General features: G+C 36.9%; 4 protein-coding genes across 4 annotated transcripts; 1 reads left to right on the top strand and 3 right to left on the bottom strand.

Moving 5' to 3' along the window:
- Positions 1–530: 530 nt before the first annotated feature.
- On the bottom strand, positions 531–1148 carry LOC113693236 (uncharacterized). The gene has a single exon (XM_027211799.1). The coding sequence runs from the start codon at positions 1146–1148 to the stop codon at positions 531–533; it is 618 nt and encodes a 205-aa protein (XP_027067600.1).
- A 5621-nt stretch (positions 1149–6769) lies between these two features.
- LOC113696812 (heavy metal-associated isoprenylated plant protein 45-like) lies at positions 6770–10802 on the bottom strand. The gene is made up of 3 exons (XM_072053835.1): positions 9816–10802; positions 9128–9242; positions 6770–7407 (listed from the first exon to the last, which is right to left on the bottom strand). Exons 1-3 carry the CDS (start codon positions 9909–9911, stop codon positions 7088–7090), a joined length of 531 nt encoding a protein of 176 aa, XP_071909936.1. The 5' UTR covers positions 9912–10802; the 3' UTR covers positions 6770–7087.
- A 138-nt stretch (positions 10803–10940) lies between these two features.
- On the bottom strand, positions 10941–19164 carry LOC113691881 (protein PLANT CADMIUM RESISTANCE 10). Its single transcript, XM_027210208.2, has 4 exons — positions 18805–19164; positions 18201–18427; positions 15953–16179; positions 10941–11278 (listed from the first exon to the last, which is right to left on the bottom strand). Exons 2-4 carry the CDS (start codon positions 18406–18408, stop codon positions 11114–11116), a joined length of 600 nt encoding a protein of 199 aa, XP_027066009.1. The 5' UTR covers positions 18409–18427; positions 18805–19164; the 3' UTR covers positions 10941–11113.
- A 1059-nt stretch (positions 19165–20223) lies between these two features.
- On the top strand, positions 20224–21824 carry LOC113692517 (uncharacterized). Its single transcript, XM_027210938.2, has 3 exons — positions 20224–20720; positions 21050–21197; positions 21584–21824. The coding sequence occupies exons 1-3, from the start codon at positions 20331–20333 to the stop codon at positions 21817–21819; spliced, it is 774 nt and encodes a 257-aa protein (XP_027066739.1). The 5' UTR covers positions 20224–20330; the 3' UTR covers positions 21820–21824.
- The last annotated feature ends 254 nt before the right edge of the window (positions 21825–22078 follow it).

Raw genomic sequence — 22078 nt, 5'->3', positions numbered from 1 at the left:
CTTTACTTTTATTGAAGAATCTTCAAAAAGTACAGAAATGGAAATGGCGGGAAAAGGAAGAAGGGGAAGAAGAATGCAGGAAGAAACTTGGGGAAGAAACCAAAAGGATATTCTCCCTTTTGATTACAAAATTCAAAAATACAATCTAATAGCTAGCAATTACATGATCACCCTTTTTATAGGAAGCTAATCTAACTAACTCCTCCCACTTGCTAATGAATCGGTAGTGCATGTGAGAAGGAATCTTCTGGAATGGCTGGTGCAACCAACAACAAGAATGGCATGAACCCAGAAAAGGCGTGCTTTCTGTTCACGTCTCCCGCTATCCTCGTGCCTTCCTCTTTTTTGCTTTCACGCCTTTGCTCTCCTAGTGCACTACTGATGACCGTCCTTCTCAGTTCACGTCTTCTCTACTCCATTTCATGCTCGATCACGTTTTCCTTTAGTTTTACTTCACGCCTTCTTTCCTCCTGCAATTCCTAGCCTCTTGTTTCATTACAATACCTCCCCCTTGACTACAAATCTTGTCCTCAAGATTGAAACGTAGGGAACTGTGCTTTGATCTCCTCAGCATCCTCCCAGGTAGCTTCTGTAGGGTCAGTTCCCCACCAGTGGATCAGCCACTGAGTTACCGCAGCATTCTTCTTTTTTACCATCCTTCTGCCCAAAACTACCTCTGGCTCCACTCTCCAGTGACCCTTCTCGTTTATCTCTGGTAATTGGAGGATAGGAGTGACTTTGTTCCCTACTTTCCTTTTGAGCAAAGATACATGAAAGACTGGGTGGACCCTTGAAGATTTTGGCAAACTCAGCCTGTAGGCTACACCTCCAATCCTTTCCTCTATCTGGTATGGGCCAAAATACCTTGCTGATAGCTTAGTATTTCCCCTCAGAGCCACTGAACTCTGTCTATAAGGTTGTAGCCGTAGGTACACCCAATCACCCACACTGAACTCCCTTTCACTCCTCCTCTCATTAGCATACTTCTTCATCCTTTCCTGAGCCTGCTTCAGGTTCTGTTTCAACATGTTATCCAATTGTTGCCTTTCCCTGATGTATTCTCCTACTGCATCTACCCTGGACTGCAGGTAGGGTCCTAGAGCCAGTTGTGGAGGTGAGAAACCATATAATGCTTCAAAAGGAGTCATTTGAATGGCCGTGTGGTGTGAGGTGTTGTACCACCATTCTGCTAAGGATAACCACTGATTTCATCTCTTAGGTTCCACATGAGTTAGACATCTGAGGTACATTTCAAGCACCTGGTTTACTCTCTCAATCTGGCCATCAGTCTGAGGGTGGTAAGCTGTGCTGTAGTTTAACTTGGCCCCCATCATACTGAACAACTCCCCCCGAAATTGGCTAACAAATACCTTGTCCCTGTCTGAGAGCATGCTTTGAGGAATCCCATGAAGTTTACTGACATAGTCAATAAAAAGTCTGGCCACCTTAGGAGCATCAAAAGGGTGTGCCAAGCTGATGAAGTGAGAGTATTTGGTGAATCTATCTACCACGACCATTATGGTATCCTTTCCTTCTGATCGTGGTAACCCTTCAATAAAATCCATGGTAACATGGCTCCAGGAGTGTTGAGGGATAGGGAGTGGCTGTAGCAATCCTGGGTAGGCTACATGTTCATCCTTGCACTTCCTACAAGTATCACACTCCAGAACTGCCTTCTTGATCTCTCTGTACATTCCTGGCCAGTAGAACAGCTGCTTGGCCCTCAAGTAGCTGGCTTGGATGCCTGAATGCCCTCCCAGTTGGGAGTCATGTAGTGCAGTAATGAGTTTCTTCTTGGTGTCACCTTGCTCTCCTATGGCTAGCCTCTTCTTGTATCTGAGGATGCCATCCTGGTAGGAGTAATCTGGAGCTAGTGTAGGAGTCAGAAGCACCAGGGATATGGTCTTCTGAGCCCACTCATCCCCTTTATAGCTTTCTATTACTTCTTTGATCCACACAGGCACTGCACAGGAAATGGCAGTGCACTCTCCCACTTCTTCTCTGCCCTGTCTAGATAGTGCATCTGCAGCCAGGTTATCTTTTCCTTTTTTGTAGTGAATCTCGTAGCTCAATCCTAGCAGCTTAGTGAGCCATTTCTGCTGGAGAGGGGTAGTAATCCTCTGATCCAGTAGGTACTTTAAACTCTGGTGGTCAGTATGTATGATGAAATGATGTCCTTCTAGGTAGTGCCTCCATTTGGTCACCGCAGTTACTAATGCTAGCAACTCTTTCTCATAAATTGATAGTTCCATGTTCTTTTGTCCCAAAGCTTGACTGAGATAGGAAATAGGTCTCCTGTTTTGCATCAGTACCGCCCCTATGCCAGTGTAGCATGCATCTGTCTCAATAATGAATGGTTGGGTGAAGTCAGGTACTGCTAAGACAGGGGTGCTGCACATGGCCTTCTTCAGCTTCTGGAAGGCCTGTTCTGAGTCCTCCCCCCCAGTGGAAGTTATCCTTCTTCAGCAGGTCTGTCAGAGGCCTTGCTATGGCTCCATAGCCTTTGACAAACCTTCTGTAGTAACCTGTCAACCCCATAAATCCCCTTAGCTGCTTGATATTAGTTGGGTTGGACCAGTTTTCCATGCATTCTATCTTCTTGGGGTTAGCCTGAACTCCATTTGCTGATATTATGTGCCCCAAGTACTCCACCTGCTGCTGTGCAAAAGAACATTTGCTCATCTTGGCATACAGCTGGTGCTGTCTTAAAATACTCATTACTCCATCTACATGCTTCACATGCTCCTCTAGTGTTGGACTGTAGACCAGGATGTCATCAAAGAACACTAGCACATGTTTCCTCATCTGTTCTTGGAAGACCTGGTTCATCAAGCTTTGAAAGGTTGCTAGGGCATTGGTTAGACCAAATGGCATAACCTTGAATTCGTAGAGCCCTTGGTGAGTTCTGAAGGCTATTTTTGAAATGTCCTCCTCTTTGACTCTGATTTGAAAGTAACCTGCTCTCAGGTCAATTTTAGTGAAGAACTTGGCTCCATGCAATTCGTCTATCAACTCCTCAATCAGAGGCATGGGAAACTTGTTTTTTACTGTTAGCTCATTTAGTTGCCTGTAATCTACACAGAATCTCCATGTCCCATCTTTCTTCTTAACTAGTAGTACTGGTGAGGCAAAAGGGCTACTGCTAGGCTGTATGATGCCTAGTTCCAGCATCTCCTTTACCAATCTCTCAATTTTTGTCTTCTGGATGTAGGGGCACCTGTAAGGCCTTACTTGAAAAGGCTTGGCCCCTTCCTTGAGGACAATCTAGTGTTCATGGCCCCTGGTTGGAGGCATTCCCTTAGGCTCCTCAAAGACATCCTTGTATTGATCCAGTACCTGTCTGATCTCAGCAGGCAGCTGCCCTGCATTTCCTTCTTCTTCTACTGCCACCAGTTGAGCAACCACCCCATAGGTCTGCTTTCTCAGCCACTTTGCCAACCTTCCTCCCTTGAGACCCTTCAGTTTGGTGTTGATACCCTCCCCCATCAGCACAACTTCTTGTTTCCCCTGATGGATTTTTATATTGAATTCCCTGAAATTGAACTCTATAGGACTGTGTTTTGCTAACCAATCCACCCCAAGGATCATGTCACAACCCCACCCAACCTTAAAGTATTGAAGGCATGTTGGAATTGGTGTCCCTGCATTTCCCACTGCAGGGGTTTATCCAATCCCTTGGAATCCACCTTTTCTCCATTGGCTACATTGACTACTAAGTTTGGTCCCTGAGTACATAATTTTAACTCTCTGGCCAGCTGCTCATCCAGGAAACAGTGGGTACTGCCACTGTCTATCAGTGCAGTAACCTTTCTCCCCTTAACCAGACCTTTCAATTTTATAGTCCTGTGTTTGGTTCCCCCAGCCAAGGCATGGATAGATACCTCTATGTGTTCATCTGACAGCTCTCCATTAATGCAATCACAATAAACCTCTTCCTCTGGTTCTTTAGCTTCCTCCATAGACTCAGACTCCTCAGCCAACAAGAAATGCACATGTGATTGTTTGCATACGTGGCCCAAGGTATAAGGCTCAGCGCATTTATAACATAATCCCTTCTCTCTCCTTAGGTTGAATTCTGTGGGTGATATTCTTTTGAACTGGCTCTGGTTGGTTGTTTTCTGGTCATGGATTTTGTTGGTATGTTTGGGGTAGTTTTGGTTCCATCTGTGGCTTGGTGCTATTTTACTGGGGGTTCTTTGGTTACTGAGACTAGTACTGACAGGTTTCTGTATTTTTTGAATAGCTTTGAGGTTTTTTCTCTTGGAGTTTTGCCATTTCAATAGCAACAGCCAAGGTTTCAGCCTTGGACATCTTAACCATATTGACTATCTCCTCCTTCAGCCCACTCATGAAGCATGCTTTGTAATATGAATCAGACAAGTGAGGTAAAGATGGCATTACCAGGGCTTTAAGCATCTCGAATTTTTCGAGGTATTCAGCTACGGATCCAGTCTGCACCAACTTGTTGAATTCTTCAATGGCTTCTTCTGGACTTCCTTCTCCAAATCTGATACTCAGAGCAGTAGACAACTCTGACCAGGAAATGGTCTCCCTCCCATGGAAGACTCCATGGAACCAGATATCAGCTCTGTCCCTGAAATAGAGTTCAGCCACCTCAGCTTTCATGTTCTCCTCTATCTCATTTATTTTGAAATATTTATTAGCCTTCCTGATCCATTCTCTTGGGTTATCACCATCGAAAATTGGCAGATCCATTTTAGGCAGCCTTCCACTGATTCTGGTATCTCTTTTGCTGACTATTTCCTTCTGCAATTCCAACCTGGATTCGTTTGGCCTATCCTCTCCCTTTGAGCTGCTGCTTCCTTCTAGCTCCTTCCCACGATCACTGACCTTGGCCATGAGTTGAGCCATCATGTTCATCATCCCTTCGTACTTCTGATCCAGCCCTTTGAGTAACTTTTCAGTAGCATCCTGTCTGAATTCCATTGTTCGGATGGCCTGCTCCATTCCATCATTTTTGTTGGAAAAAGTCCCGACCACGCACCCTAGTTCCACCACATCTCTTCTCAATGCTTCATCCTGGTTTTTTGTCATCCCTATGGCTCGTGATCGAGCTCTGATACCACTGTTGTGGTACAGAACTGGAAAATGTGCAGGAATGGAAATAATTGGAATTAATCTGAAAATATAATCTGGACTTAAGCTGGATTGAATTCGTAAATCAACTTTACTTTTATTAAAGAATCTTCAAAAAGTATAGAAATGCAAATGGCGGGAAAAGGAAGAAGGGGAAGAAGAATGCAGGAAGAAACTTGGGGAAGAAACCAAAAGGATATTCTCCCTTTTGATTACAAAATTCGAAAATACAATCTGATAGCTAGCAATTACATGATCACCCTTTTTATAGGAAGCTAATCTAACTAACTCCTCCCACTTGCTAATGAATCGGTAGTGCATGTGAGAAGGAATCTTCTGGGATGGCTGGTGCAACCAACAACAAGAATGGCATGAACCCAGAAAAGGCGTGCTTTCTGTTCACGCCTCCCGCTATCCTCGTGCCTTCCTCTTTTTTGCTTTCACGCCTTTGCCCTCCTAGTGCACTGCTGATGACCGTCCTTCTCAGTTCACGTCTTCTCTACTCCATTTCATGCTCGATCACGTTTTCCTTTAGTTTTACTTCACGCCTTCTTTCCTCCTGCAATTCCTAGCCTCTTGTTTCATTACAATTCGTAACCAATTTTAAAAGTGTTTTTGCTATAATAAGAAATTGGTGCGTAAAAAAAGGATGGGTCTAACTTACATTTTATTTGTGGACTAGGCATCTCTTGCTTACTTTGAGAGAAATTTTTTTTTACATTACACTGATAAATTTAATCTTTTGACACACTGCCTATTTTAAATCCACATTCATTGCCTTCATTCTTGTTTGTTTTATAGAAGAAGTCATAGTATTTGAACCATGATGGATAAGAAAAGGTGATTTGGGTAATAATGGAGAATTTAAATAAATTATAGCTGTCAATAATGTGTAGATGTAGTGTGTTTCAATTACAAGAAGTGGATAGATGTTGTAATTGTAAGGTTCTAGCATACAGCCTGAGGGTACTTTTTCTGTTCTCAGTATGTCTGAGCTTATTACCCTTGGACGATTTTCCACAGAGATTCATGAAGGGTCTTTCCTTTTTTCCTTTCGATCTTCTTTTTATTTTCTGAACCAAGAGAAGCTTGGGAATTAGATTAGCCTTTTTCGTGAATAATTATGTGTGAAGAAATGTTTTCAAATTACAATATCATTATTAACTACGTCATGAAGAAATCAAGGGCATTAAGTGAATGGACTATGGATTTACCCTTTCCATTGTCTAGTGAGGATGCTTATAACTTTTTAAATATGGTCCAAAAGGCACTAAGAAGCAAGTTATTTCTCAGATCCACATTTGATGAGTCAAAATCAACAAACTACATCACACAAACTGCATATGACTTAAAAAAAATGCATAATAAAGTGTTATTAAGAGCAAAGGCAAGTGAAATGTACATCTTTCTGGCACATGCATTATTCAACTCTTATCAACTAAATATTGCACGACAATTTCCTATTTCTTTTGGTTGTATTCATTGTACTTACAACAACGTTAAAAATTATATATATATATATATAGGTAACTAATAGGCGACCTAGAACAATTGTGCAGATAATAAAGGCTTGAAATGTATTTGACATATCCAAGCTGATCGCATTATTGACCCTTAGCAGCCACTGTTGGATTGTCGTTGTATTCGTGCATACATTCTTGCAGTAACAAAATCATATTCAACAGTGCTAGGCATCCTGCACCTCGACTTTCATTACTCTTTGATAAATCTTCTTCTTTATTTTCCATTTATTATTAATCCTATCAGAGATTCATAGTTCCATATATCTAAAATCCAAGTACCTTCGATCATACACATTTATTCGCGTAGTTGTAAATTGTATTGCTCAGTGACCAATGGTTCTAAACTATACTACTGAAATTCTTCACTTAGTCGCTGTATTCATGTCCGACTCTTCATTTTGCACTATATAGTAGCTGTGTCAGCGGGACTTGATAGTCGAGTCTGAGTAACATAGGTTTTAAAATAATCACATGATGCTGCATGCATGGACATTTTCCTCACTGAAGCTATAAGCAAATTTGTCATCAAGTGTTGAGTAAGGGAGATCAGGGAAATACCCATGCATGCTCTCATTATAACCATGCATGTAATAGTTGTATGTGGATGAGTAAGTTGATTCATCCAAGTACTCGGCTGCATAGGGATAGTACTCACTATCATATGGAAATGGCCAAAACTCTGCTTTTCTCCCTGTTCTCCTTACAACCTTTAGGACCTTCCTTCTATCTACATACCCGACAACTGTGACTTTTTGCTTATCCATGTCTACATCAAAGCTATCAACGCCTGCATTAATTTGAAAGTAATCCTTCTGAAATTAAATCACAAAAAGAAATGATAAACAAACAGATTAATCTTATATACATCCTGTCAGTTTTGAATGAGTGATAACTAATATAAATTGAACTTGAAATTCAATTTTAGATATGTTCATGATTCAACTGTGATGGTGTATATGCTATCAGTGCATCTAAGATTCACCTTAAATAAAATGCACATGCTTTGTGTAGATTGCAAATCTTGCAATTTGTTATAGCACGTGACTTTGTACTCGTGACAATTAACAATTTATTCTTTCTATCCCAAAAAAAAAAAAAAGAAATGACAATATTTTGATTCTCTTTGCCGCACCCATCGACATCCTATAAACGTATACCATAGAAATTAATCCCAGATTTGAAAAAATGAGAGTGAACTAAATGACAAATTAAAAACAAATGACAAATTAATCTGTTTTTTAATATTTTGAACTTTTTGATGAACTAATACATGAAAAAGAATAAAAGCAAAACTAGTATTCTAATATTGGTCCTACGCATGTCCAACATGTGAAAGCTAAATGCCATAATTAATGATTATGAAGCGCCTGAAAGGATTATGGAAAGCTGAGGGCTGATGTAGATTTTGTGGCTAATACAACTAGTAATTATATTGCTCCATATTATGCGCAGTGTATTATTTTCAGTCAAATGCTTTTAACAAATAGCTTTCATAAAAGGCTATAATTTTAAGTTTTAAAGTTTCGCTCTCCTACAAGAAAAACTAGCCTCTCACTCGTGAAAACCACTCAATACCTTCTTTTCCATACCATTCATTCACATGGTCTTAAACTGATAACTAAGGTTGAGCCCCACAATTTATACGACTTGATTCAAATTTCCTTTTTCCCGTTCTGCTTCATAAATCCTATCTCTCTCCTGTTAAAAAAATTAAGAAAAAAACATATGGTTTTGAACTGAGTTTTCATATATCAGTAGTTGTATTTACTAGTCTAGAAATCTATGTCAACGACTAGTGATTAAGTGAAAAGCATTAGGCATAATCCAAGCTGATGTTAATTAATTTAGAGGCATATTCCAATGCGCATGATAGGATTAAATATGAAAGCCGCAAAAGTACGGTGTATTATATGGAATCCTCTATTTGGCACCTACATGATAAGCAATGACATTTGGATAAAAATAGAGTAAAAATGTAAACGCAATTAAATAGGTGAGCGGAAATTTTAGAGCTTTCATACTGAATCCAATTATATTTTTTTATTTTTTTTTTGTTGTATGCTTATCCTTTTTTCATAGAAAAAAATTTTATTTAATTATTGGGACCCATTAGTCTTGAACTTTTTTTTTTCGAGAAGTGATTTAACTTATGTTACATAATTAAGTTAAATAATTCAAAAAGGCACATAAGAATTGGAATCATGACAAAGAAAACAACCTTATCTAAATAAGTAGAATCCAACAAAATTTTAAATAGAAAATTCAACACATAAAATATTATGTTCAAACACTAAAAATACATAATTTGCAGAAGCCAAAGCAAAAATACAAATTGAAACGTTTCATTTTCTTCTGAGAGACCTTTTTATCATCATTTTTTTACTGACATATTAGTTAATGAAATTTCTAAAAATCTTAAGAAAAATGGATATAATTCAGATAACAAAGAAACTAAGGTGATTGTAAGTTATCTTTCTAAATCTATATGAAATAAAGAATCATCAAACCGCATGGTTGAGGGTTGGACAATTTGGAAAATATCTTGCCATGCAATTTTGAGATTGCTCTTCGTATCCTTTTCTCACATCCATCGCAATCCATATGAACCAAAAGTTCCACAGTCTATCCACCAAATGGGAAACCAAGAACACGAGATTAGTTGTGTAGATAATCTCTTGAATTTACCACCACAACAACAAAAAAAAAAAAAAATTTCCATTTTTAACGCACCTCAATGATATAAACAAACAACAATCAGCCATTCCAAGATGGACTGGATCCATATCCATCCACATTAAATTCATACCAACCATGCCAATTGTGCAAATCTTTTTTATAATGCTACAACAATCTATATCTATACTATAGATAAAGCATGAGCATTGTTATGGTGCAAATTCTTTTGTCACTTCTTTTTAATGCCAATTTTACTCCAAATAATTTACCACAAAAAAAAAACCACTTGCTAAATTAACCATCTCATCCAAGGCTAAAATGTCCAAATAAAAATACTTTAAATTGGTAGTTTTATTTCAACAAATATCTAAGGGGTGTGTGCCTCAACCAATAATTCATGCAATGTGTGGATAGTTTTGAGTTCGCTTGAACTCATTATCTAAGTGTATGTATGTATGGATGTTGTGTGTGTGTGTATAAATATTTGAAGAATTAAAAAAGAAAACAGTTACAACTTACACACATTGCATTAGGTATATCAGTCTGCTTGAAGCAACCACCAAACATTGTGATGATATGCAGCTCCAGATAGATATCAGAATGTTCAAAGTTCATTTTGTGAGAAGTATATAACAAAAGAAAGTGAAAATGATCAATATTTGTGAATTGATAGCATTACTCAAGTTGGCATAAACTTTTGATCTCATCAGTTAGGTTCGCATCATGTATGAAGATGCTCTTGCAGTTGTTGGGAAGCTTGTAATATAAGCTGGCTAAGATTCTATGAGAACCTGTTTTCAGAGGCACCCTTTTTATTTCTCAATTAAATGATATGGTAAATTCTTATTCTGATAACCTATCTTGAGTCAAGTAGTGACAACCGGCAAGCTAAAAAGTTTTGGAGTTTTTCTCTTATGTTTTTGCTTTTCATACAACAATTTATTCATCAATGATGATGGATCTCCATTCTGCTATCTTTGCTTCAACTTGTACTTCTATTTCTGACTTGCTTTTGCAACTTGGTATGCAAATCCGTAATCCCAAGTTCCTAAACCTCCCACCAAAAAAATAAAAAAATAAAAAAAAAACGCATACAAACACACACACACACACACACTCTCACAAACAAATCCAGAAATGTGAGAGGTGGGCAGCTGCCCTCAAGAGCACAAATGCATAATCCACGATGAAGATGAGGGTGACGGGGATGGTCATGGCCTTACTTTGTGGGGCTGACAGAAGCACCGGCCAAAAGGAACTGATACCATTTTACAATCACACAAGACTATTATGCAGCTTCAGATTGTGACATAAACGTAGATTCTGGGAATATGGAACATATATCAGTTCCAGAATCCCAAGTTGGAAACCAAACTTTCTTTACCAAAGGGGTTTTGCTATACATGCTCACCAGTTGTATAATTTCCTCTTTGCATAGGTATTGCAATAAGCTCTCTTTTTTTTTTTCAATTGAAAAAAAAAATAAAGAACAGACACCATCATATGCCCATTTTCATTTTTCTATTTTTTTATGGGGTAATTTTCACCCTTTGTTGTTTGGATCGTCTAATTTGGAGTAAGGTTCTCACTGAAAGATTATCTTATACCATCCGACGAACACATACTCTGAACATGTGTGACATCTGTAGAGCAAAACAAAGCTGGATAACAATTATCCGGCAGAAGGATCATCGAGAATTTACACAACACAGCAATAGGAAAAAAAGAAGTGCAAAACATGCTGTGGAAAGTGGTATCTATGCGTTGCAGATACATGCTCACCAGCTGTATCTATTGCATTGCAGATACATATTAGTTTAAGGTTGTTGATTCATCGTTTGATGTGCAGGGGCAGTCACTTCTACTAAACCTACGTCAGTGGGATTTGCACAACCAGACCTTTCGCTTATCTCTCTGTATTCCTGACATATAGCACACAGGTGGCAGAAAAAATGGGTGATGAAGTCTCCACAGGGGGCTTCCTGCATCAAACATTCAAGGATGTTATAAAGTACAGAATCAGGGTCTCGAAGAAGAGACATGGCTACGATCAAAGGTATAATAACTAGCCCATGGAGCTTAGACAATCAGAGAACATGGTAAGGATAATAGACTCACCACCTTCTCTGTTTAGGAACCAGAGACTACTAAAAATCAAGAACACCAATATCAGATATTTTTCCAACATCTCAAAGCAACCAGAGACATATAAGAGTGAAACACACTAAGAAGCCCAACAATTTCCAATGTCGGTTGAATATGATGTAATGCTAGCTCTTGACATATCTAAACTGAAATTGTTACTCTACTAATCTTAAATAACAAGCTCATCTTTTCTTTTTTCGTCTAAAGCAAGGAAATCATTACCTTTTTATAAGAAAAAATATTAGACATGAAAGAATATTGCTATTTTAGAACTTGATCCACAACTACTAGCTTTACCCAAACGCAGGTTAACACATTCAAAGAGTTATCATGGCATCTAAAAGTTTTACTTAATGCCTTTTCAACTTCTGATAGTAACACCATATGAGATCCCATAAAGACATTCAAGTTGCAAGACAGACAGTAAGTGATGTTACAAACTAAATCATAATTAAAAGACAACAGATGCAACTAAGAGAACAAAAATACTCTGGCAAGCCCCTAAGGAAGATATCTGGCCTATATTCACATTTTCATAGACAAACAAAATTGCAATTATTTAAGCTCCAAAATACAAAAGTGGGAAAACAAAAAAGACTATTCTTGTTAGCTTCAGTTTTCAACACACTCTTTAAAAGGCTGCAAAAAAATTGAAAGCATTTTTGGTTGCAATAACATGCAAATGCCGTGTCTCAAGGGGTATCTCTCAGCATCACCTTTTCCATTTTCAAATATGCCAAAAGCAGAGCAAAGATAAATAAGAACACGACAAACTTCTTTTTGCTATGAAAATCCCAGCAAATCATGGAACTGGATTTTGTTAGCGGTTACTACCAATGTGTTTAATGTTTATTTAAATGTATTATTTGTATTAATTTGTAGTTTCGGACATCAGAGTTTCTAGGAGTCAAAAATATGCATTGGACAGTGAAACCTGGTAGCTGCCTCCTCATGTTGTCAAACCAAGTTGGCTTTATGCATCTTCAAGCTTTTAACTTTCTTTGTTGCCAGGTTTGCTTAGTTAAAATGTATCCTTACTCCTTAAGAAATATTAGCCTACAAGAACCTTTCTCCATATAGAAGTTGTAATAGCTCAGTAATAGAGAAGCAATGTGATAGGGATTGTTTAGGTTATTGTCTTCTGCTTTCTTTGAGAAATGAAAGCGACTTCACCTTACGTGGTTAATCCTAGAGAAATGTAGGTGAAATTCTAGAGCTTCTTCTCCTTCTCTTGCTCTTCTATCTCAGATTCTAAAATGCCATTTTCCAGATTCTAAACTTTCTATACATAACAATTCTAAAACCAAATCTTATCAGAACATGCTTCCAACTACTACATCGCTTTGGCAGATGGCATGGCAGACAGAAATTCCCAAGAATATTTAGCATTGACAGGATCATGGTAGTGGTAACTTTAAGTAGTCAATCAAAACAAGGCTTCAGGACATTTAAGACTTGTTACAAATTTAAACAGCCAAATGAAACAAGGACTCAATAGTACACTTGGTACAACATTTAAAAGTCAATCAAAACAAGGCTTCAGGAAAGCAAGCTTTGTTAAATTCACAGGCATAGGAATATCAGTAAGATCAGCTAACTGAACTTGAAAATGACAAAATCAACCTGTAAACCTAATTTATGAAAAAGCAGATGATTCATAAGTCATGTATTTTACTAGGTAAGTAACCTTACACTGGCAGACAAGCTTGTTCAAAAATCACAAAAAGCTCAAAACTAGTGCATGTGAATGTATTATTTAAGTGTAATGTGCATCTTGATGTCGATCACAATCCCCTACTGCCCAGAAAATAATGCTACATGAAAATGCGTGCGTCTGGTCCTAAGGTAACATCTTCAATGCAAAAATGCAACCCCAAAAATTTCTCTTACAACATCGTCTAATAACCATATGCAATACTCTAATCTGCTCTAATATATAACTTGCCTGCTATGTTCATTTCTCATTGGGTATCTATGGCCTACATCTGCTGTACCAAACCAAGCATTCAGCACGCAAAGGATGATAAAACAGAATGTCCATTGAGAGGTGTTGGAAGTATCTCAATCAAGCTATCCACTCATAACTCAACAAGTATAATAAAGCTTATATGAGGTTCAAAACATGGGGATTGCGATGGCTATGACAACAGCAGACCTGCTATTCATAATAAAACAAGTGAATTCCTAAATCACCCAGCATATTAAATGGGAGAGTGCAATTGGATATCTAATCATACAACTGATCACCAATTGTCTAGAGAGAACCTAAGGCTTTCATATTATTGCCTAGAATAGATGCTGAAAGTTTGATCATCAACAAAGGAAGACAGTTAGACAGGCTTTTCACCAAAATGATGCTAATAACTTTTTAATGCATCCACCAGCTAAAAATACTGACATAATGTTCACTTTTAAAGACCCCTGGAAAACAAAAGCATTTGCAAAGTAGCCTAAACATAATCTGCAAGTTGAATGCTTTAGTGATGATGCTCAAAAACAGCAATTACGCAATGTAGCAGTCCTTAGATCTGATTGATATCACGCTTTTGGAATAAACATTTCTCAGGTCACATGTATGATTGAATGCCCATATTGATATGCTTACATAGTATAAAACTTTTGCTATTTGATCTTGTAGAGGGAGATTACCAATTTAAATGCCCATGCCTCCAATTAACACCTAAGTCTACCATGTGTCAACATATTGCATACTTATGTTGGGTCTAAGATGTGCCTCGACTACAAAGTGCTTGAGGTCTATCTGATTACTCAAGGATCGTAAATCATTTCTGCACACCGAATACTAGTTTACAATTCGTAGAGAGTAGGTTAAAAAATAAATATTCAGCCTTCAACAGACAAGAATTTACAGAAGCTTGAGTTCTAATTTCATCTTTCAACTTTTAAAAATTAGAGAAAGAGCATCAAAGGGCGTCATATGACAGAAAAGGATAAAATTTGAGTCTAGCAGAGTCCATTAGCATCATTGGTACAGCACCAACTCCAATAACTATTAAGTTGCAGGCATACCTATGACTACTAAAGGTAAACGAACTACTATACAATAAACAAGCTCTCAAATCATGTAAAAGCAGGAAAAGGAAACAGTTAATCTGGCGAAAAAAACAAGAGAATCAACTGACAAATCTTGGCAAGCCCAAAGTCCATATATCATCCACAGAAAAATCAAACAATAAATTATCTTATGATCACCAAAATGGTCCACTCCTGAAAAGTTGAGCGTCATCAATACACTTCAACGAGCTATTACCCTGTTCATCCACATCAATTTTCTAGAATTGAATTGTACAGATGAATAGGCTTCAGTCGACTAATCTACTAATATACATGTCATGATAGACATATCAAAGCCAGAAAAATGTTGTTTTCCTTTCCAAATCAAGGACATGTTAATCGTTGACATGTTAATTGTACAAAACTTCCACCATCAGCACTATTCTTCTCACACTACAAGCCATAACACAATAACTCTCCACAACTACACTAGTGAAGAAGAGAACAACAAAAATGTAGTGCGTAAAAGATTCCAAAACTTTCAATGGTCTTTTTCTTAGGGAAAAATATAGCCTTAACTTCAAGTCAGCTACTTTGAAGTAGTTTTTAATCTTGGTTTGTCATAACTGGTCCCAGTATTTCTTGAATTTAACTCAGTTAATTCCTATATGACATCTTTCCTTAATGCTGTATCACAGCGCAATGAAATTCAGAGCATTCTCCAGTCTCCATATCTAAAGTATTAATTCTTGGAGATCAAACTATTGTGTCCAACTTCAGAGCAAAATTAGAATCATTTATAACAAATTTAATAAGCTTATGATAAAATGCCAATAATATGTATCAAAAGCAATTTTAACTTAGAAGAACAGAAATTCAGAGCATTCTCCAGTTTCTATATCTAGAGTATTAATTCTTGGAGATCAAATTATTTTGTCCAACTTCAGCGCAAAGTTAGAATCATTTGTAACAAATTTATTAAGCTTATGATAAAATGCCAATGGTAGGTATCAAAAGCAACCTTAACTTAGAAGAAAAAAAATTGATTTTCGGATTTTGGACCGAGAATATTCTTCCTTTTGACCCCAAAAACTTCTTAGTCCAAGTGAAAGTGGAGCTTTTTGCCATCATTAGGATCAATTCCAAGGAAGCTTCAGTTCTTGCTTCCTAAAGCTGTTCCAACATTTATTGTACTTGATACTTGCTTACCTACTTCATCAATCTTGTATTTCTAGTCTAGGGAAGCTGTCATGAATTAACAATATCAAGTGAATGATGAACTAAGCACATAAAGGATGAACGCTTACTAGCAGTTAAAACTCTGAACTTGCTCTTGTTATTCGTTCAGAGGGAGGAATTGGGAATAAAAATCACTTGGAAGGTACTCCATGAACATAAAGTTATGATGCAATCTAAAACATAAACAGCGGAAAATTACAAAGCATGACAGATATATAATGAAAATAATTACAAAGCAAAAGCACCACTCTCAATACCTGCAGATTGTATTTGGACCTTAATGTCCTCCGATAGCCACATGCATAACAAGAAACAAAGCATCCAGGCAAACCCAGAAGAACACCATCAGTCAGAAAGCAACAGAGAGTATTGACAAGACCCCATAAGATAAAATGAGTCATGCATGACCCCATAAAAGTTCCTGAACCCAAAAACTCTGCATTCTTCCCAAAAAGAAAGCAAGGACAAACGAGCCCAATGAAACCTGACCAGAAACAATACTTGATATTAGTTCATTAGGATCAATTATCAGAGCCAACAAAATACTAGGAGTCTGATTTTGACTGAATCAATTAAATAAAAGGCACATCTCAAGTCACTCACGAGATAATGATATCGAGATTTGACGTTAAAATGGTTTTGAGCATAGAAGAGAATACATTGGTTTCCAATTTAATAGCTTAAGCTTAGGTGAAATGTGTAGCCAAAACTCATAGCTCACAAAGAGTTCTTACGGTATAAATCAATGAACCACTACTTTTCCTGATAATTTAAACTTTTAAATAAGCTGATAATTTTCCAGTCAACAGAATTTAGCAAAAACTTTTATCTGAAAAGGAAATCAACCTTTGAACTTGATCCTGATAATCTTAATGCCCAAAACCCAGATCAGTCCACTTATTAAATGACTGGTTTACACAGAGCATGTAACTGCATATTTTCTCGATGTAATTGCACAAAACCTTCAATCACGGTTCAGTGATAGAGGAATCTAAAACTCAAACCCTAATTACATTCCTCTGCCATGTTGAACTTCCAGAAAAATTGAAGAACAGCATTGCTAGTGATGTGAAATTGCATGCACAGTAATCTCCAATACAGAAATACAGAGAATTTTTTGTTGTTTTCAGCTTCTTTATAGAAAAGCAACATACTACTGAACAAATAATATTTGATGTAAACAAAAGGTGCTCAACAGGAATCATAACCGCAACTAGCAGTGTTTAGGGCCTTGTCAATGAAAACTCTAAGAGCAGAAATCAATCCAGGGGGTTTGAACAATAAGCCAAGTATATTACTTTAGACACGCGTATGGATTATGTTATCAGATACTAAAAGAAAGGAGATATATGTGTTTTCTTCGCATATTATTTTGTTATCATTTTCTTACGCATTTTATTTTGTCTAATGTATGCAGGATTCAAAGTTGAACTGATTGAGAAGACTATATAAGCGTTGTGTTGCCGCATAATAAAGTATTAAGCCCACCACATCATAAATCATTACCATCATACTAACTGGTTGAGCTCGGTGCATATTAACCATCTTCAAGATGTGCTCGTTCACCACTAACATAATCAGATTTCTCATCCATATGCCAGTTAATGCCAAATAAGCCACATTTGAGTACTTCACACCAACTAAGGCAAGTTGTCAAGCAAATCCTCATCCCAGAGAAATGTAAATCTTGAACCGCTCCAATTTATACTTTGGTAAACTATCTAGGGAGCCCTTAAACTATTCCAATTGTCTCAAAGAGGCCCCTCATTTATTTCAAGTCTCAAAATGGTCCCTAAACAAGAAAAAGCATCAAATTTTGATCCATCAGTCAATCTCCACCGTTACAACTGATGCATGTAAGGGCAAAATTGGACAGATCTAACTGTGGAAATAGACCCAAGGATCAAAATCTAGCACTTTTCATTGTTAAGGCACCAATTTGAGATGAAATAGATGAGGGACTAATTTGAGACAACTGAAATAGTTGAAGGACTCCCTAAATAGTTTACTCTTATATAATTTTGGGTCCTCCATCTTTCTAAAATGCAAACATTTCTTTCTAATAGTGGTGCATATTATCCCCTGTCATGGCTTTTAGGTAAAGAGCTTTCTGCCAAAGGAAAAACTCCCACTCATAATGATCAATACTAATGTTTGTCCAAATAGTTTGTGCCTCAATCAGATATGACAAGAATTACAATTCCACGTCTGGCAGTGATGTTAGGACCATGAGCAGCTTACATCTTAGGCAAAAAGATCCAGATAATATGCATCATTCTTAGGAAACATGGAATAGAAATAGAACAGCTTATATCACAAGAAATACCTCTTCCCCAAGCCAATACCATACAAATACATGTCAAAACCGAACAAATATCAAACAAACATAGCAATTGCATCTTCCTCCCCTTTTCTTGTCCTTATCTCTTTCTTTTTTCCGTCTATGAGAGGGGTAATTACTGAAAAATCAACATGAAACCAAAAAGGAGGCAGAAATCTGCTTACAGCTTTGCAGATCATCACAACAAGCACAGATTCCAGAGGACCACTGCTGTGGCACGCCAGAACTCTCACTTTGAGTTTTCGTTGTCTGACTGGGGCCGCCAACATCCACCACTTCATCTCCATCTTTCTCTGCTTCTGAATCTGACCGCTCCGCCTGCTCCAGGGGTATATAACTTGGTGGAACATAACTCCCTCTTTTTTCCTTCATTGCAACTTCCTTCTCACCACTAAAGCCCACCAAATCAATCCATAACATAACCAATAATAATAACAATAATCACATGGAAAGCACTAAAAATGCCCTTCACAACAAACAACTCAAAAATTGTGCAATGCGCAAGCTTTTCTATAGTTTTATTACTATAACAACAATCAGACAGTCAAAACAAGAATTGCTTCAAAATTAACTCAATTAATACCCATTACAACAATTGAAAAAAAAAATCAGTAAAACGATTTGGTACTCTTTTTCACCGACCAAAAAGAACGACATCCAAAGAAAAAAACCATTATACAAAAAGATCATGAGGGCCAAACGCTTATAATAATCCAATCCGAATACAAACATAAAACGAAAATTTTGAATTGGAAATAGAATAAATACCTGAAATTAGTACATTTTCAGCCAACCTAGATATTCAATCTCGAGGCGATTCCAGAACAACCCTTTTCCTGAACCTCATAAAAGCATAAGCTCAAGGCAAAATACAATTAACTGCACCTCAGTATATATGTGTAGTTGATGATTAACCGGACGAAACGGAAACAGAGAAAGCAGAACCGAATCGTTTTGGGAAATGGGAAATGGCAAATGGCAAATGGGAGAGTCCCCCCCCCCCCTTTTTTTTTTTTTTTTTTTGCTTGGGTTGTTTATGATTTTGTTTTATTTTATTTTATTTTCTGTAATGGTTTTTTCGGGGGCTGTTGATGAACTTGTGTGGAGATGTATTTTCAATTGGGTAAGAGTTGAAGGGAAGATGGCACCTTACACTGTGAGATTACCAATTTTGGTCCCTCATTTTCAAAATGTGATGTATTTCAGTCCCTTGTTTTCTTTGATAATCAAGACTCACCATTTTTGGCTTGAAAAGTATAAGCTGGGTTATTTAACAATTGTCAAACATTGATTATCCAAAAGAAAGGGTTAATTTTACTTTGTTCCCTTAAACTTTGGACGATTATCTACTTTAGTCCCTAAATTTCAAAATGGGACATTTGAGTCCCTAAAACTTATAAATTTGGACACTTAAGTCCCTAAACTTATAAAATGGGACACTTAAATCCCTAAACTCTTATAAAATGGGACACTTCGACCACCACGGCATTCAAGGTTCTGTTAACAATTTTTCTTAATTGGGAGGTATTTATAAGTTTAGGGACTTAAGTGTCTCATTTTGAAGTTTAAGAACTAAAGTGGGTAATCGTCCAAAGTTTGGGGGATAAAGTGGAATTAACCCCAAAAAGAAAAAAGAAACTATTGATCCTTCCATTTGAATTTTGAGTGTCAGAAATTGGAACTTGGAATTTGGAAAAATTCCAAATTTTGAGTGTTAGAGATTGGCCAAGATACTCCATTGGAATGTGAAAAAATTTTAACAATATGATAACTCAATAGTACTGACAATAGTGTTACATTTGTTGGTTTAACTTTAAAGTGTATATAATTAGACAATTTATTAGAGCCTTGTATCCAAAAAAAAAAAAGCACTCGCTCACATCGCATGACTAATATTTAAGGATAGAATTAAAAAAGTGAACCAAAAATATCATCCTTATTATATTTCCCTCTTTACCCTGAAATATTTGTCGAATAATGTGCAAGTACAATAAAGGAAATGAGTTTAAGACTGAAATGCTATGCTTTTGAAAATGTTAGGGATCAAAGTATCCAATGCATAAAACATGCAAGACAAAAAACGTAGAAATCTCAGACGTGAAGGACTATAAGTGTGTTTTTTTCCAAAGACCAAAATACTAGAAATGACTAACTAAATTACAACATTTCAGAAATATCTTAGGCCAGCCCAGCTGGAATCTCCACCACCAGAACTCATTCAAGGCAATGCAAAACCTATAGGAACAAATCAAAGAAAAGGAGTAAGAATTACTCCTCCTCAGCCACAATAGCAAATGGCAATTCTTTCAACCTCTCTACCATCATTCACTAGTCCATCCTCCTCCTTTTCATCACCAACCAAACCAACTCTTTGCCCTAATCCCAGTACTTCATTTTTCAACAAAAAAGTTACTACTAATTGTCAGCATGAAAATATGCTGTTTTCACATCACAAAACTGCATCTTATCGGTATTCATCTTGGGGAAGATTTACCACTGAAGAAGAAGAAGAAGATGTTGATTGTTGTAGCTTTCAAGAAGCAGTTGAGCTCTTCAACAAGAAGGAATATTATAGATGCCATGATGTTCTTGAATCCCTTTGGAACAAGTCCCAAGAGCCCACCAGAACTCTTGTGCATGGCATTTTGCAATGTGCTGTAGGTTTCCATCATCTTTTTAATCAGGTAATATTTAACAATTATTGCTACACTCTGTATGTTCTTAAATGAGAAATCAACACAATAAATTGTGATGATTACTACAAATATGGTATTATTAAGAAAAAAAATGACTACTATTTTGACATGTGGAATTCGGCAGTTAAGATTGACTCTAATGTACAATTTGCTGAGTTCAACTCATTCTAATAGTATTTGTTTGTCATTTTGTTATGTACTTCTTCTCAAATTGAATAGTAGGAAAGTACAATTGAGATATTAAATACAATACTTTAAGGTAATGCAAATTTCTTCATTTAATAAATTACTCAACAAAAAATTTTTCCCTTTCTTAGAACCACAGGGGAGCTATGATGGAGTTGGGAGAGGGACTGTGTAAGCTGAGAAAAATGAACTTCGAGGATGGACCGTTTCATATGTTTGAGAAAGACATATCTGGAGTATTGGATTTTATCTACCAAACTCAGTTAGAGCTCGCTGCCTGTAAGTCTAATCCAAAAATTGAAAGCTATGTTTTTCTCCCTTTATTTTTTTTTAAATACGTCCCTTTATTTTTTTTTCTTTGTAAATACGTCCTTTTTATTTTTCAAATTTGACGATATTCATTGACTTATAATGACAAAAAATAACACTAATTGAGGTATAGTATTTTTTTTTTAACACTAGACAGAAGTCCCTTCCATTATGTTATGTACCTCATTTATTCACAACGTTCTGCTGTACACATTCCTATGTTTTAGATTTAATGTAAATTGCTGCCGATAACCAAATAATCTTTATGTATAGAAAACTTTTTTTGTTCAATTTCCTTGTTCCTTTTGGGTAGATGTCCCTAAATTTTCATCTACCTAATGGGGATATGTTTGTAGGTACTGAGGATTTATGCATTACAATGGATCAATCGGAAAGATCATACCAGCTTCTTGGTGGTTATGCTGCTGGTCAGCCCCTCTATCGTGTGCAAAGCACTAACCAATTAGACAACTCCAACTACATTGTTTTCTGCCCAGAGCGGAATCGTGGTTTTAATGGTCAAATTCGAATAAGACTTCCAATTCTGCAGGCATCAGAAGATGATCTTATGAACTTAGACACCAATTATTAGCCAAATTAGTTATATGTTTATCTCCTAGTTTCACAAAGTGATATGAGGTTTACATCATTTACTTTCATATGGCAAGTCATCGCAGCGCCTGTTTTTTTTTTTTTTTTTTTTATTTGAAGCAGGGAGATTTTGAATTTAAGATCTCTTGTTTATAATCTCTCACATTTTATCATTTAACCCAACCCAACTCAACCCTTCCTGTAAGTCATAGCAGCTATTTACAATCAGGATGAGCTAAAATCATTTTCTTTCCATGCGG

The sequence above is a fragment of the Coffea arabica genome, chromosome 6c (genome assembly GCF_036785885.1).
Source record: "Coffea arabica cultivar ET-39 chromosome 6c, Coffea Arabica ET-39 HiFi, whole genome shotgun sequence".
In the NCBI taxonomy this organism is placed as follows: Eukaryota; Viridiplantae; Streptophyta; class Magnoliopsida; order Gentianales; family Rubiaceae; genus Coffea; species Coffea arabica.
The sequence above is the reverse complement of the archived record's forward strand: the minus strand, read 5'-3'. Positions and strand labels throughout refer to the sequence as shown.